Source organism: Pempheris klunzingeri, chromosome 3, assembly GCF_042242105.1.
Source record: "Pempheris klunzingeri isolate RE-2024b chromosome 3, fPemKlu1.hap1, whole genome shotgun sequence".
Classification (NCBI taxonomy): Eukaryota; Metazoa; Chordata; class Actinopteri; order Acropomatiformes; family Pempheridae; genus Pempheris; species Pempheris klunzingeri.
The window spans coordinates 16236836-16251785 of NC_092014.1; the positions used below are offsets into that span (position 1 = coordinate 16236836).

Genomic DNA, 14950 nt, shown 5'->3' on the forward strand with positions numbered 1-14950 from the left:
GTGTCATTTGGTGGCTGTTGCTTTTCATCCTCCTCATTGCATGAAGAGTTGGAACCGTAGTGTAGTACTATATATCAATAAAAGTGTATCTTATATAGCTGCTGCAGTATTTATACTCATTAATGTTAATAGGTAGTGTAACCACTGATTGTTTTCTTTATCATTACACATTCCTCTTTTATCCTAATGATGACTTTGGTTGAGTTGATTCATAATTGATAAAATCGTCAGAAAATAGTAGAAATGCTCATTTCACATTCAAATTGCAAAGTCAAATTCAAAACTGATACACCCATGCACCAAGTGCTTAATAACCTTTCAGCAATAGTATAGTATGGTAGTACATTGATCATTTTGCATAATTTGCCCTGTAAGCTTTTATTTTGAAGGTTACATCACCACGTTTCCGTTATAATTTTGGCACTCACTAGCAACTTGACACACTTTCAATAGTAAACTTAAGGCGGCCCAGCTGTAGTTTGTGTGCTGAATGGCGCAAGTAACACGCGCCAGTAACACAGCCAGACTCATGAGTTGCTGCTGAGTCGATGAGTTTAATTTTCCCTTTTGATACACTGAACGTCGAGATGTAAACTGCTGAAATATCACAAGTCTCCATCAGACAAACCAGTTTCGGCCTTTATCAACAAGCATCAGCCCGACTGTTGAGCAATGCAGGGGAGTCATGCTGCCAGGAACATTAATCATGTCCAGACCAGAAAAAAGGACGATATTGTTTATTACGAGTCTGGATTTGTGCTGTAAGGACTCTGACTCTCTGAATTTGGGGGAGAGTAAATCATGTTGGAGCCACAGAAAAACCACAGCTGCTGGGCAATGATGCAACTGATTTTTTGTTTTTATTGGTGCTTGGCAACACACAGTCCCCGAGACTACAGTCGCACACCTTTAACAATACACTGGATTTTTACAGCCAGTGTAATGAAGAATTATAGATATGGTGAACTGTGTATTGGTTTTAAATAAAAGCCATAAACTCACATTCATAACTAGTCTGGATAATCTCTTCAGTTTGGAGAGGGATCATGTAATCGATTATTGATTACATAACGACCATGATGAAAGATGAATAGTTTGATTTAAAAAAAAACCAACTGTAATGTTGCGTAATGTCAACCTGTGACACTATAAAAAGACGTGACCTTGAATTAAAAAAATTAAGACACAAAAAAGAGATATCGTCTTTACAACTGGACCAAATCTACTGCAAGTTGTGGATATAATGCTCATCTTAGGCCTGAGCTGAACACTTCGACGACAGGCCAATGTTTTTGTAAAATACAAGAAAAAAAACTAAATAAAACAGGGACTCTTAACTGTAGACTAAACCTGGTAAATTACATTGGTTACTGGATGAGTTTTCGGGTAAATGTGCAAAATAAACATCCATAATGTAGAACTGTAACACTGTAACTTTAACGCAAACAACTCCTCCAAAGCTCTACATAACTAAAAACAAAAAAGGATCAAATCTGTAGGAAGGCTATTTCTTTTGGCCAAGCTGAACTGAACACGGTTTTCACGCACACCTTCTACCTCAAAGGTTCAAGCTTTTGGCCATTTGAGTGGCGGTATCTGGCCGGATCGTTGAGCGCCCATAACCTGTTGAACTCCTTGATGAAGGGTCGCACCAGGTCCGGCTCCTCGGTGACGAGGATGTTCTCCATGTTGCTCTGCACGGCATTCAGCGTCCAGTTGAGGGAGCCGGTGATGAGGAGCCGGTCGTCCACCACGGCAAACTTGTGATGCATGTGCACGGAGCCCTTGTCGCACCGCACACAGATCCCTGCAGAGCAGAGGGTGGACAGGGAGCAAGAGGAGGGCAGGGAACATTCTTCAATGCCTTAGAGAGGTGTTGATCTCCTCCAGTATCTGTTGTGCAATTCTGGCTTGTGCACAAAGAATATCAATGAGGATGTGATGTTAAATACAACAAACGGTTGCTTGGTGCTCAAAAGATATCATTATTATTCCTGCACTTGAGCCTTAGGAGCTCCTTTAGGACTGAAACTCCCACCCTAAAAGATGTATATGTATTGCAACTTATAAAAACTAAATTAAAAAAGTGCACTAGCTATTTCACATAAAGTATATACATTAGAAACAATAATATTGGGTCTAATGTGGAATACGGAATGAATACTAAATGCTTTTCTAAACGTTTTGTACAGAAACTGTTTCTCTTCAGTGGAGACGATCTCAGACACAAGCATTACTTTGGTCGGGTGTTTGATTTCAGTTTGCACCACACTGTAGACTGGTAATTTAGAGCTTGGAGAGAGATTACACATGCAAATTATCCTTGAAAAGTTAAGTGCATGGCCCTTTGAAAAAAAACAGTGAAAAACAATTACCAAAAATGTGTTTTTAAAAGTCAGTTTTCTGAGCGTTTCTCTCCAAGGAACACGTCCCCTTGACCCCCCTAATCGCTCTGTGTAAATGCATTTTCGGCTTTTTAAAATATTTTCAGCTCAAAGCGAAGAGAGGCAGAAACGTTGGGAGAGAGTAAATGCGCCCGTCATTGAATATCTCCTTTATGAGGCAAACTAAGCTAAAACACTGCGCTTAGACGCCAGTCACATTCAGCTATTTGAGGATAAAGGTTTCTGTAGACAATGACAAAACATAACAGATACAGCATGAAAAGAGGAGTCGATTGTGCCAAAGTGGCTCTCATGAGGTTTGCAGTCAACACACACCCACACACTCACACACCACACACACACACACACACACACACACACACACACACACACACACACACACACACACACACACACACACACACACACACACACACACACACACACACACACACACACACACACACATTTAGAAACACTTTGCCTAATGAAATTTGCTGCCTGGTTGCCAATTTTTTACTTACTTAATTCTTACTTAACCATAAGCAGTGGCAGTAATTTATTAAATGCAGCAGGCTGAGGGAGGGAGTGAGATGGTACGAGTTGGACACGTGACACAAAATCTTTCAGACCTTTCAGAGCATGATTACTCTGACTCAAAGGAGGGCTTGTAGCAGCAACCTCTACTCACCCAGACTGTTCCTATCATCTCTCGATTCACCGCTGAGGAACCCCGTGAGACTTATTGACAATGACACTGGAAATCCCAGAACACAACGAGCACCTTTTGTTGAGTAAGACCCGAGTCATCCTTCCCATATTTTGAGTGAAATTTGTCGTTAACAATGACCCAACAGAGGTTGGCGTGACTTTTTTCCAACAAATAATTCTCTATTAGGGCCATATGTGATTCCTTGGGCCTGTTTTTGTGATTCTTTTTTAGGATACCATTCGTCAATCACACAGCATAATGACACATACTTCATTTCACACATCTGTTTACCTTACCTGCCTTGCGAAGGACCCCAATCTGGGAGCCAGTGATGGCGGAGTAGTCCTTGTCAGAGAGGACTTGGATGGTGATGCCCCTGCTAAGCAGCGCTAGCACAGCCCTGCTCAGGTCCATGTTGGAAAAGGCAAAGATGCACAAGTCCAGAGAGGTTGAAGCAGACAGGATGTGGCGGAGAAGACGGGAGAAGGAAGTCTCTAAACCATGGGGCAATGAGCACAAACAGGAACTGGGAGAGCAGAAACAAGAGGGAATAAGAGTGTGTCTACTAATCTTATCATCTGCTGATCTTCCATTGGGTTTAGTAAACATCCTGTAGGCTGTTTAAATATTAAACCTCTTGCGCAGGTTGTCCACCAAGTAAGAAAACTAACTCCCAAGTTGCAGTGGCACTAACTAGTAACAAGTGCTGGAAAACAGGAAAAAATACAAATAGCTTCAGTAGATAAAGGAATATTCCTGTTAAGTGACAAACGATTGGGATGAGGAATGTTCAACAGCACTGACTAAATCCACATATTGGAAGCATCTAGGAGATGTGACTTTTTACCTAAGTGAGCATTATCACAACACACTTGACAATGGTACAGAGAAAATCATATACAGCCTCCTTTTATTCAATACAGCAATTATGTTTCACTTACGACGGTGAAGAGGGAGTGAAGATGTGCTCCACACAGGCTATCTCTGAGGGAAAGAAGAGGACCTCATTCAGGGGTTTTCCAGGCCTGAGGCGCCGGTGGAGCCACCATAACAACTCCAGACTGAGAGAGAGGGCCACCACACCTAGGCCGACCACCTTCACCGTCCACATCGCTGCCATTTACAACATAACAAAATAATAAACCAAACAGGTGGTATACTGCCTCTCCATCGTCAGACGTGGGAAGTAACCAAGTACAAATACTGTGTTGCTGTGCTTAAGTAGAATTTTCAGCTATGTGCGCTTTGATTGAGGTTTTTTTGGGGGATAATTTTTCACTTTTACTCCCTAAATTTTAATTTTACCATTAACGTTTCTACTTACATTTTCAAAACAGGCTTGCTATTTTAGTTATAATGCATATTAAGGGAATTATTGAATTTCTTTTTTTATTTTACATCATGGCGTGCCTTTCAAACATCAAAACCAATTTCAACCTAAATGGATGGGACAATAAGACTTAGAAAAGACAATACCATGGTGTATCAATCGGTGTCACACATGACAGACATGTCAAGACAAATCAGACAAACACTGATTATACTGTATGTGTTGCTTATGTGTTTTGTAGTCCTGAAACACTAATCCATTAGTCCAGCTTATCAAATTTGAGGATTTTCTGCTTGTCACTGTTTTACACTGTTGTACATTGAATATTTCTGTGCTGTAGCCTGACTGAGGACCGCATTATGGGCCTTTGTCGCCATTTTCTTTTACAGACAAAAAGGAAAAACTGAAACGAAAAAAATAGTCACTTATGAAAATAATTCGGACTATTTGGAGCTCTAATGTCATATCTATCAAATATGAAACATCTAAAAGAAGCATGTCGAAATACACACATTTTGTATTATTACATGAGGTTTTTAACCATTCAGCAGCAACATACACACAACAGAAGCGTTCAAAATGAGGCATTCACTTCCTCAAGTGGAATTAAGTGTATTGTTTAACTAGTCCAAAGCACAATGGCTCACTTAACTGGTTAACCAAACTACTCAACCATGACAAAAACTACATTTAGTTAAAATACCATAGCTGGACGACTGTTTTACGCCCCTGTGATTACAAGCTAATTTTTAACATTATCATCCCATAACACCACCGAACACTAAGGGCAGAAAGGGACACAAACACCTTTAAAACCAAGCAGCTGCCAATATGTGGACACAGTTACCTGCTGAACACTTTGAGCATGTTATAAACAAACCATGAAACGTGAATATTTTGGTCGACACGCCTCACCTGAGATTTTAGCTTCTGTCGCCACCAGGCGGGAACACACCGTGTCAGAACGTCGTTTCGTCACTGCGAATCAGCTTAACTGACGCGTCAGAGAGCCAATGAGCGGCCGCGAAGCCTCAAGCTCTCCACCAATCATTTAACGAGAACCGCTGCCGGTGCCGGGTCCTGCGGAAGTCTTTTCCTCATTATAGCAACGTGTATTTTCTACCACCGAGGGTAAACAACACCAAAGTTTTACCAGGTAACATTTAAGAATCACGACATGTTTAGAAGCTACGTGTGGTTGAGGACTAACAATATATGTTTGGTCGCCAGAGTCCGTTTAACTCGTCTTTTTATCGTGAGGCGATTTATGGTGTGTTGGGAGATCAACAACAAACATGCTAACGTTAGCCTGCTAACTTTGGTTGGCAACAATATGGTGCAGCAGCTGCTGACCGGAGTTGTTTTCTTGTCGAGTGTTCACTTATATTTTCTCCTTGGTGGTATTGACCACAGCTGTTCTCACTGAAGCTGCCTAACTTTTTTCCATCTTTTTTCTTACACAGAGCTGATTACGTGTGTTTGCTATGGGTCGCCGCAAGTCCAAAAGAAAGCCTCCTCCTAAGAAGAAGATGACGGGAGACCTGGACTCTCAGTTCACTTGTCCATTCTGCAACCACGAGAAGTCATGTGATGTCAAAATGTACATATAACGTTACAGATTACATGTCGCAATACAGCTGCTTCAAGTATGGTTGATTTCTGGTTGAGGTGGTTGTTGAAAAAAATGTCCTTTGCTTTTTTTTGTCCACAGGGAGAGGAGCAGAAATACTGGGATAATATCATGTACAGTCTGCTTGGAGGAGTTCCAGACCCCCATTACCTGTATCCTTCTCACACATTAATTTTACATAACACCACTACTTTTCTCTTACAGCCACAGGATAATAATGACAGACTGCAGAACACCATCTCATTTTAAAGCAGCAGTTGGGAGCATTTACTCTTGAATTTGTAAGAGTAAAACCTACAGACCCCCCTCCGGCACACCAGTTCTGCCTCCAAAGCCCCTCCCCACAGAGGAGGCCATCATGCACAGGCAGGTTCACCACTGCAACTGAAGAGGCCAGGTACACAATGGCATACACAATGATAACACTGCAGATGGCAACCCACGAAGTCACAGAGCTCCGGGGAGATCACGAGCCAGAAGCCTCTGCAGCGGGCAGGAGATGTGGAGCTTCCCACTGCTAGCTCGCAGTCTCCCCGCTGCTTTCTGTGATTGACTCTGCAGTACAGACGGCTCCTGCTCTGATGGGTTGTTTTCATTCCGGTGCAGTGGATTCTAACAGATGATATTAGGGGCACTAAGAGGAGCCAAAGGAACCAGATTTTTTTTTTTTTTTTTTTCACAGATTGCCTGTCTCATGTTCTACTGGCCAGATATAGTGACAGTTTCAACAAATATGACAAACTTTTTGACCTATTGCTGCTTTAACAAACAGCAGTTTGTATTTTAGTAGCTTTTAGTGTGTAAGTTTGCTATCTTGGTAATGACAGTTAAACAAAATAATCTAAAACAACCACATACTAGATTTTTCTGCCGCTCTCAACAGGGGCCAGTATACTTTCTTAGAAGTGCTTGTCAGATTGTAGGAAAGCTTTATAAAACCATTCTCGCCACAGCTTCCTGATGTCAGGTTAGGTGAGGCTGTGTCCGACCACCCACTTCACGCTATGATTGTCCAGCTGTGTGGAGGAGGACAAAGGAGGAGTCTAGGTTTGAATCTCTCTCGTTCTCTCTTGCTCTCTCTCTTTCTCTGTCATTCTTTACACAACTATTTCTTTCACTTTTAGTGTGAACAACAGAGTATAATGCCATGAATACCTTCCAGGAGAGACTGCCTAAAAATATGCTCTGCTATTCTCATATTTAAACAATGTTGCGCTCCAGCCTTCGAGTCCAAGGTTGCCAGACAAAACATTGTACAATCTAGTCCTGATAGTGTAGAATACACCTCAGGCAGTAGTCTTCATCAGGAAACAGAGTTTGCTCTGTTTTCATTGTTCAAATGGCAAACAACAAAATTGCACATGACAGCCTAAAGCTCGGCTGACAGAATCATCATTTTATGATAGCAACATCACCAGGTTAATGACAGCTGTGTGATCGACTGGGCCAGCCACAGACGCAGCCAGTCTCTGCTGGTTAACGCCTCCACTGAACCACCTCTTGTTTTCCATGATCACTTATACTGTATTTAATACAGTCGAATTCGCAATTTAGTTCTGATTTGCATATTATTTTGTTTTTTTTTCTCGTGCCTGACGCTTAAACAAGTACAAAATAGTGATTTCATGCAGCTGTTAAATACTAAATGTCAACCAGTTGCCATTAACACGCTCCTGTGCTGCAGTGCTGACAAAATAATTATTTTATGACAAAAACACCATAAACACAGGATAATGATAGAAGCTGTGTTCGGCTATATTGATATTTACGCTCCTAACTTTACTGCCACGCAGCCCCTGACCCTCTCTGGCAGGCATATGTCATCATTTTGCAAAAGCTCAGTTTTTTTTTAGTCAGTGTTTTTAACACATACCTACTATGGAGCCTGTTTTGAAAAGGAAAGCTCTTTGTCTGGATGAAGTGCTAAAAAAACGAAGAGGAAAAATATGTGTGTTTAAATGTGGCTAAAAGTGGAAGTGCTCTTAGTTGAAATGACCAAGTGAGGGGGGGGGGGGGTCATAGCCGATCTTTGGCATCGGATATATAAGGACTCCTTTTGTCTGGTGCTCACAGACAGTTGATGTCTGTGTCTCTGGAGTTCAATCAGTGGCATCTGATACCAAAAACCATCTTTAAACTGAGATGGCAGTTTGTGGTCTTCCCCCTTATGCAACCAGATGCTATCATGTGACTGAAGTTTCACACTTCGGTCACGTGATAATAAGTGATGCAATTAAAAGTTCATATCATCCTGCACTGATATAAACTCTAACTCCTAAGCAACAAAACTCCTTTTGTCCTTAATCCATTGCTCCTCAGACCTTTCAGAGCCTGTTGACGTGTACAGTGATTGGATAGATGCCTGTGAAGCAGCCAATCAATAGCTGCCGTGGAGCTGGATGTCTTTCAGGGATGGGAAGAGGAAGAGGATGAGGATGTGGCTGGTGGTCCCAGGCCCATTAGGATCTAGCTGGTCAGAGGATGCTTCTAAACCTTTAATTATTGACAGTTTTCCAATGGTCACTTGAGAGCTACAGCTGTGTGAGCAGCAGTTTCACTTATGAGGTTCTCAGCACAAAGCGGTTCTGAAACGTTCCTGTTATTCTGACTTTCTCCCCTTTCTATGTAAGCCACAACTCAAGTTATGACTGATTTATTACATCATTTTTTATTTTTGCCATGTAACCTGATTTATCCTCACCCATTAAACAGGGCTTTTTGTTTTCAGTATGTTTTTTTTTTTTTTATTCTTTTTGATGGTTTCAAAGATCCTTTAGGTGCAGTATTGACAAGCCTTTAGATAGTAGTTGTTGAAGATTATGAAAACATACCTTCTGCTTTATTTTGTTTTAAACTACTGTTTTATTCAAGAGTCCCGTTGTGTTTCCCATCTTGTTTTTTTTAATGTGAAAATAATAGAAAGCAAAATGTTTTTGGTTAGCACGATGACAAAGAGGCATCTTGAGGGAACAGTGAGTCATGCATTTAAAAATTAAAAATTTTAAGTTTATCATATCTTTGTCTATTATATCAACAGCAGGACGTAGTTGGAGAGGAAAATTTAAAGGTAGGCTGCACTGCCAGACTTTCCAAAGTGTAGATGGGAGTGAAGTTCTTCTGTGTTTGAATGTTAACAAAGTTCAGGCATGATGCTATGAGTTGCGTTCAGTTATAATCTCCTCATCGTCATAAACACAACTGTGTCACAACATTGGGTCATTCCACTGGAGAGAGGAATGGAAATGAAATGAAAAGGTTTATCCTTTGCTGCTAAGTTCAAAAGTTATTAAATTTTCTCAAATCATCCAGTTGATTGTATGTTTTCTTTTGTTCAAGAAATAAAAAAATTACAAGAAATACAAATGATGTTAGGTATTAAGTGCAAATGTACAGAATAGAGTGAACTTTTCCTGAAATCAAATGTTATTATTGGGAGCATTTTCCTATGCAATAGCCATCAATGTCGCATACAACAGTTTTTTTTTTTTAAACCTACGAGCAAATGTTTGATGAGTGTGATCTTGCAAATAAAAGAGCAATAAGACTTGATACCAATAAGTGTTGGTGGTTTTTCATTTTCTTATACAATGAACTGCATGCAGAATGATGGAGAAGATGTTAAATTTATTACTCAAATTTTAGGTAAGCCAGTAAACACTAATCAAAATATTTAAAAGCCTTACGCACACTCGAGTGTTTTATTATTTTCTTCTTTGAATCAAGATTGAATAAAAGGCCTTGATTTGGCTCAGTTTAATGTTATCGCCTTAATAATTTTTTTTAAAACAGGAGAATAGGAAACCAAGCGTAGTGATTAGATCTTACAGGACATTAACATCCTGTACAGCTCTGAGCACCACCAGCTGGCGACACATGGAGGGACAACCTCAGAATTACAGTTGGAATTTAGATAATGGAAACTAAAATTTAATGAAGAAAATCATCCCCACAAATACTTTTTCTAAGTGTCAGTACTGCAATATTAACCTTGAATTATTATGCCTTTTGATATGTGCTGAGTATAATACAGATTTAATAGTTAAAGTTGAATAAGGCAAAAGAACAGACTCAACTTCCAAATGTGGGTTTTTATTTGATTTTGTTCCAGTGCTTCACTTTTGATTCATCATTACACACAGGTGTACTCAGCCATGAAAAATAAGCTTTTTGATCAAAAGAAAACCCAGTACAATGGGAAAGCCTCCGCTAGTGAATGGATGGAGAATCGCCAAAAACACATTTTAATAATTACAGCACTTAAATTCAAAGGTGTCAGAGGCACTGACAGTGCCAGTTTCAAAGTAAAACGTCTCTGCACGCAGCTTCTGAACTACTCTCCTGTGGCATCTGTGACTGTGACATATTTTCAGGAGTCCAGTATCCATTCATCCCAACAGAGCACAGGATGTAGCAGATCACAAATGAAAGAAGACACAGTGTAGCAAGGCTGTGCACCAGGCAGGGCTGAGCGATAATAGATGAGATGTGGAGTGTCTGCCTGGGCTCTCCACCCAGGAAGAGTGTGTCCGTGCATGCGCGCACTGCACTGTGTATTGTGTTTGATGATGGACCCCAGCTGGAGAGGTATTGCCAACGCCTTATGAAACATGCTGGAAGGATGATTACAATGGAGAGTGATTATCACTTAGTCTCTCATCTGTCTCTGCACGTCCCCTCCCACTCCCTCCCCCTCTCTTCTATTTCTCGCTCCTTCTTTCTCCTCTCCCATTCAGCACGCGAGGTCAAGTGTCACTCCGTCTCCGTTGTCAAGGCTGCCAATCACCCACACAGTGAGTGCAAGGCAACTGTTGCCAAGGAAACAGAGCGATTCGGTTGCTAGGCACCTGGAGCTGTGCTCACAATAGTCATTTTGTTGCTTAGAAGCACACACATGCATACACAAATACACACAAAACGACAGAAACGGCTTTACCCAATCAACAAGTTTACACGTCAGTGTGAAATTCGTATAAATTATAATTACATACTGTGCTAATAAATAAGAGATTTGCTTATGCGGTAGTAAGAAATCATGGAATAGTAGGGGCTTGGAGTGTAATTCATCATGGGCACATGGGCAACAGATGCTAATATATTGCTGAATTTGCAATGAAATGTTGATTTTCTAATTTATAATGCTTTGCAATAATGCTAATGTACCAAAAATGTAACTCGGGATGTTTTATTCCAACACTTTTGCTACCTGATTAATCAGCATGCCCTGACGTCCAAGAATTCTTCAGACCCACACCTCAACTTGATCAATAAAAGACATAAACATCCATCATTCTGACTAAAAATAGTGACCCATAAAATCAATCAATCCCTTATTTCCCCACTGGCACATGGACCCAGTGAACCTAGCTGCAATGTGTGTGCATTCATAGATATGGAGATCTATCTGTATGCATGTTGTCACAAGATCCATCAGTCCCCTATTTCCCTGCTGGCATGTGGATCATGTGAGCCCTCATGCAGTTTATATACACGTGTGTGTATGTTTGCGGGTATGAGTCTCCATAATGACAGCCAGTCAGCTGAGTCGAATGCTGAAATGTCAGCAACGGGTGCAAGTCTTGACATGTCCTCATGTGTTACTGTCTCCTGTTGCTGCTACAGGCATCAAACTATCACACATTTATAGCAAGAGCCGGGGAGTCAAAAATAGGAGTGCCAGAGTAGTTGGTGGTAGCGCAGCGGGATGATGGTTATGCACAGTTATCATGTACCATCCCGTGACATCGCAGTCATTTATGTCCGAGGACCCACAGAAAGCCATTTTTGGCACCAACTTTGCAAATTTCCGTTCAGCATGAGGAAAATGTTTGCTGCGGAGTGTGAAGGGCTGTGAAAGACACTCATCAACTGATAAGATTAGAGGCTCACTTGTGTGCACGACTGACTGACAAGGGTATGTAATCAAGAAGGTTGGGAATTAACGTCTGAGTCTGAAGACTTTTGCGTTAAGCTTCCTGAACTAATGCCTTAGGGTTTAGCTTAGTGGCATGGTGCAAGTCTTCCCACCAGCGCCTCTGCAGGAGAGGCTGAATCTGGCCAGCGAAACAAACTCATTTCCTCCACAGGTGTAAAGAGTGACATGGTTGATAAACCTACGATGATAAAACCTTTTCAGTGGCTGGATTTGATTTGGCTAGCCCTGATTGCGTTGCTATTTAAAAACCTTTCTGATTGAACAAAATAAACCCTTTGCCATAAAAAGTCACCTCTGGGTGCTTAATTAAAAACCACCCCATGTCTGTGTCACCTCCTCAGCTTGACTATACATTTAAATGTGTCTGCCTGGTCTCTGCCATTGTGCTCTGCTGAATAGAGCTCTGCTTTTGATCCCTTGTAGATGATAAAGCCTCCACTCGACTACGCGTATTCTCAAGCAATAACATCCACATCTGTATTATCAACCCAAGAATACCCGTGGTCGAGACCGGAGCAAAGAGGCCCACCTCCTCGCCTCCTTTCCTTTCTCTCTTCTCTCAGCCCAGGAGCTCATTCTCCTTTTCTGCGTGCATCCCTTCAGCTCCTGCACTCGGAATAAGATTGCAGCGTGGAAGGAGGAGGTCTGTGTGGAGGCAAACCTTTAAGGACGGCACCTAGGATAAGAAAGACAAAACACATCATATTTATCCTTGAATAACAATGCAGCAGCACTGCTCAGAGGTTATAATGCACATTTCACACACGCTTCAAGTCACGTCTTGAGCACATTGTTAGACTAATAAGCCGATTGTAAGCTTTACGCAATAGCCACACACACACACAGACACACACAGGCAGCCTGCTATGCATCTTTACCTGAGCTGTACCAAGTAAACAGATTGCACTGCCAACAGCTAGTCCCTTTGCTCTCCCTGGTATCAAGCAACCATTTAGCCAAGCGCTGAGGGAGAGGGCAGGCTCACCAATTATCAAATAGGTGTCAGTGTGTGTTACACTGCACTGAGGGGAGAGACTGATTACCAAACAGATGTTCACTCCTCACCTCCATTCCCTCCTCCTCACCTCGTGCCTTCCTTCACTCCATTTTCCATGTCGTTTCCTCATCTATCTCCATCTACCTGTCATTGTCTCCTCTCCTCTCCTCTCCTCTCCTCTCCTCTCCTCTCCTCTCCTCTCCTCTCATCTCCTCTTGGCGTTGAAAGACTCCCTGGTATGTCCCCCATCTCCTCCCCCACACATACTTTCTCTTTTCCTTGGTCTGTCCCATGGAGAATAAGCCTGACTCTCCCCTATCCACACTTGCCAATTAGAGACACAGTAGTTGTCAATCAACAGCTGAGGAGGAGAGAACAAGAGAGAGGGAGAGTCATTGGGAACAGGGGAGATGGGGGAGACTGGGGAAGGGGGGGTGGGGGTGGGGGGTTGCATCAGCACCACAGACAGCTCCCCCTGGGAAACTCAGGCTAGTTCACAAACATGACTTGACTGTCTCTCTCTCTTTCTTCTTTTCTCACTCCTCCCCACCTTTCCCCTTAACCTTTCCTCTCTAATCATTGTGATCCCCCCACCGTCTTTCCTGCCTTTGCCCTGTGTTTACCCTCTTACCCCTCACTTCCCTACTCTCTCATCCTCAGATCAGCTTGATTATCCATTCAGACACATGCATAAGCCATCCACGCTTCTCTGTATCCCTCCACCAATCAAAGCTGCACACCATGAAATCTGACACTCACGGAAAGTTCCCCATTTGCCTCTAACAATCCTCTCACCTCACTCACACCTGTGATAGTCTACATGCTAACCCACTGTTATTGCAAGGGAAGTGCCAGAACTAGCTGGAGCCGTCACGTCCAGAAGTTCTTGACACTCGTCTCCCTCATTACCTAAACTCCACTAGTCCTCTCTCCTCATCTCTCTTTCTCTCGCTCCTCGGCTCTTGCCTCTTCCTCCATCCCAACTGTCCATGTCTGGGCTGCTGATGATGACAACTCAAGTGGACATGTCTTCTGTTCTCACCAAGAGCTGTGAAGAGATGTACGTAGGTGTCAGAGATCTGGTGTAAAAATACACCCTGCTGCTGCCCTCTTCACTACACGGGACCAGTCTGTGTCTGCTCTGTGTCACTGGAATGTCTTTGTCTAATTTGAAGACATGCTTCAGTGTGGTTTTAGCTGTGTGTGTGTTTGTGTGCGCACGCGTGTGTGTGTGTGTGTGTGTGTGTGTGTGTTTGGTGAGGCTGGTGCTGCGCTATGAGAGAATGACTCTTACATGCAGTGGGTGTGCCTGCACAAGCAGGTTTGAACGTATGGACCAGGCCTTATTCTGTCTCCTCCGTTTTGCTTGAACTGACCCTGCATCCACCTATTTACAACCATACCTTTATCCCCAATAATAGCTGTATAGACTGGATAATAACTTTATTTCATGGCGAAAGACATCTGGTTTGCATTTATAAGAAAATCCATTTCCTGAATTGACTTGATTGAAAGTGAACTGGCTCCAGCTGGAAGGCCTAATGAAAGGCAATCGGTCTGCGTTTCATATTTATGTCTGACACAACAGACTTATCAATCCTTTAATGTACCTGGTGTTTCAGATGGGATACAGAATCACAAGAGGCTGTGCCAGAGGCAAAGACAAGACAGGCTTGAGATAGAGACGGAGACTGAGCGGACGCTGGGCTGGTGCTTGCACATTACTGCTTAATTGCTTGGAACTAAAGGCGCTGTTATGAGGATGTTTATGCTTATGCCTGCAACTGCAAATCTTTCCTGTCGTTCTGGCTACACTGTGGAGTCTAATAGTCACTACCCAGGCAAAAAAATAAATGACCCAGTGACAGCTACTGAAACAAATTCAGTGAAGAGTGCAGAAAAAGAAACCACCCTCTCAGCCTTTGGCCAAACTTTCAGTAACACAAACTTACACTTTGGTTTCCC

At 42.3% G+C, this 14950-nt stretch overlaps 2 protein-coding genes across 3 annotated transcripts; one reads left to right on the forward strand and one right to left on the reverse strand.

The window, feature by feature from the left end:
- Positions 1–1553: 1553 nt before the first annotated feature.
- Positions 1554–4277, reverse strand: pld6 (phospholipase D family, member 6). Its single transcript, XM_070828426.1, has 3 exons — positions 4038–4277; positions 3393–3622; positions 1554–1807 (listed from the first exon to the last, which is right to left on the reverse strand). The coding sequence occupies exons 1-3, from the start codon at positions 4214–4216 to the stop codon at positions 1554–1556; spliced, it is 663 nt and encodes a 220-aa protein (XP_070684527.1). The 5' UTR covers positions 4217–4277.
- Positions 4278–5476: 1199 nt separating this feature from the next.
- Positions 5477–9614, forward strand: LOC139198689 (transcription elongation factor 1 homolog). Of its 2 annotated transcripts, none has more exons than XM_070827612.1 (4): positions 5477–5557; positions 5890–6026; positions 6138–6208; positions 8376–9614. In XM_070827612.1, exons 2-4 carry the CDS (start codon positions 5911–5913, stop codon positions 8438–8440), a joined length of 252 nt encoding a protein of 83 aa, XP_070683713.1. In that variant the 5' UTR covers positions 5477–5557; positions 5890–5910; the 3' UTR covers positions 8441–9614. The 2 variants fall into 2 exon arrangements, with proteins under 2 accessions (XP_070683713.1, XP_070683712.1); XM_070827611.1 differs by having other exon boundaries at positions 5481–5582.
- The last annotated feature ends 5336 nt before the right edge of the window (positions 9615–14950 follow it).

Bases quoted from the DNA above. Each gene is read 5' to 3' on its own strand.
- pld6 (XM_070828426.1), bottom strand. From the start codon at position 4,216: ATGGCAGCGATGTGGACGGTGAAGGTGGTCGGCCTAGGTGTGGTGGCC. The intron at 3,623-4,037 runs GTAAGTGAAACA...CTGCTCTCCCAG, and splicing joins TTCACTCCCTCTTCACCGTC to TTCCTGTTTGTGCTCATTGC. The intron at 1,808-3,392 runs GTAAGGTAAACA...TCTGCTCTGCAG, and splicing joins TGGGGTCCTTCGCAAGGCAG to GGATCTGTGTGCGGTGCGAC.
- LOC139198689 (XM_070827612.1), top strand. From the start codon at position 5,911: ATGGGTCGCCGCAAGTCCAAAAGAAAGCCTCCTCCTAAGAAGAAGATG. The intron at 6,027-6,137 runs GTACATATAACG...TTTTGTCCACAG, and splicing joins AAGTCATGTGATGTCAAAAT to GGAGAGGAGCAGAAATACTG. The intron at 6,209-8,375 runs GTATCCTTCTCA...ATTGCTCCTCAG, and splicing joins GTTCCAGACCCCCATTACCT to ACCTTTCAGAGCCTGTTGAC.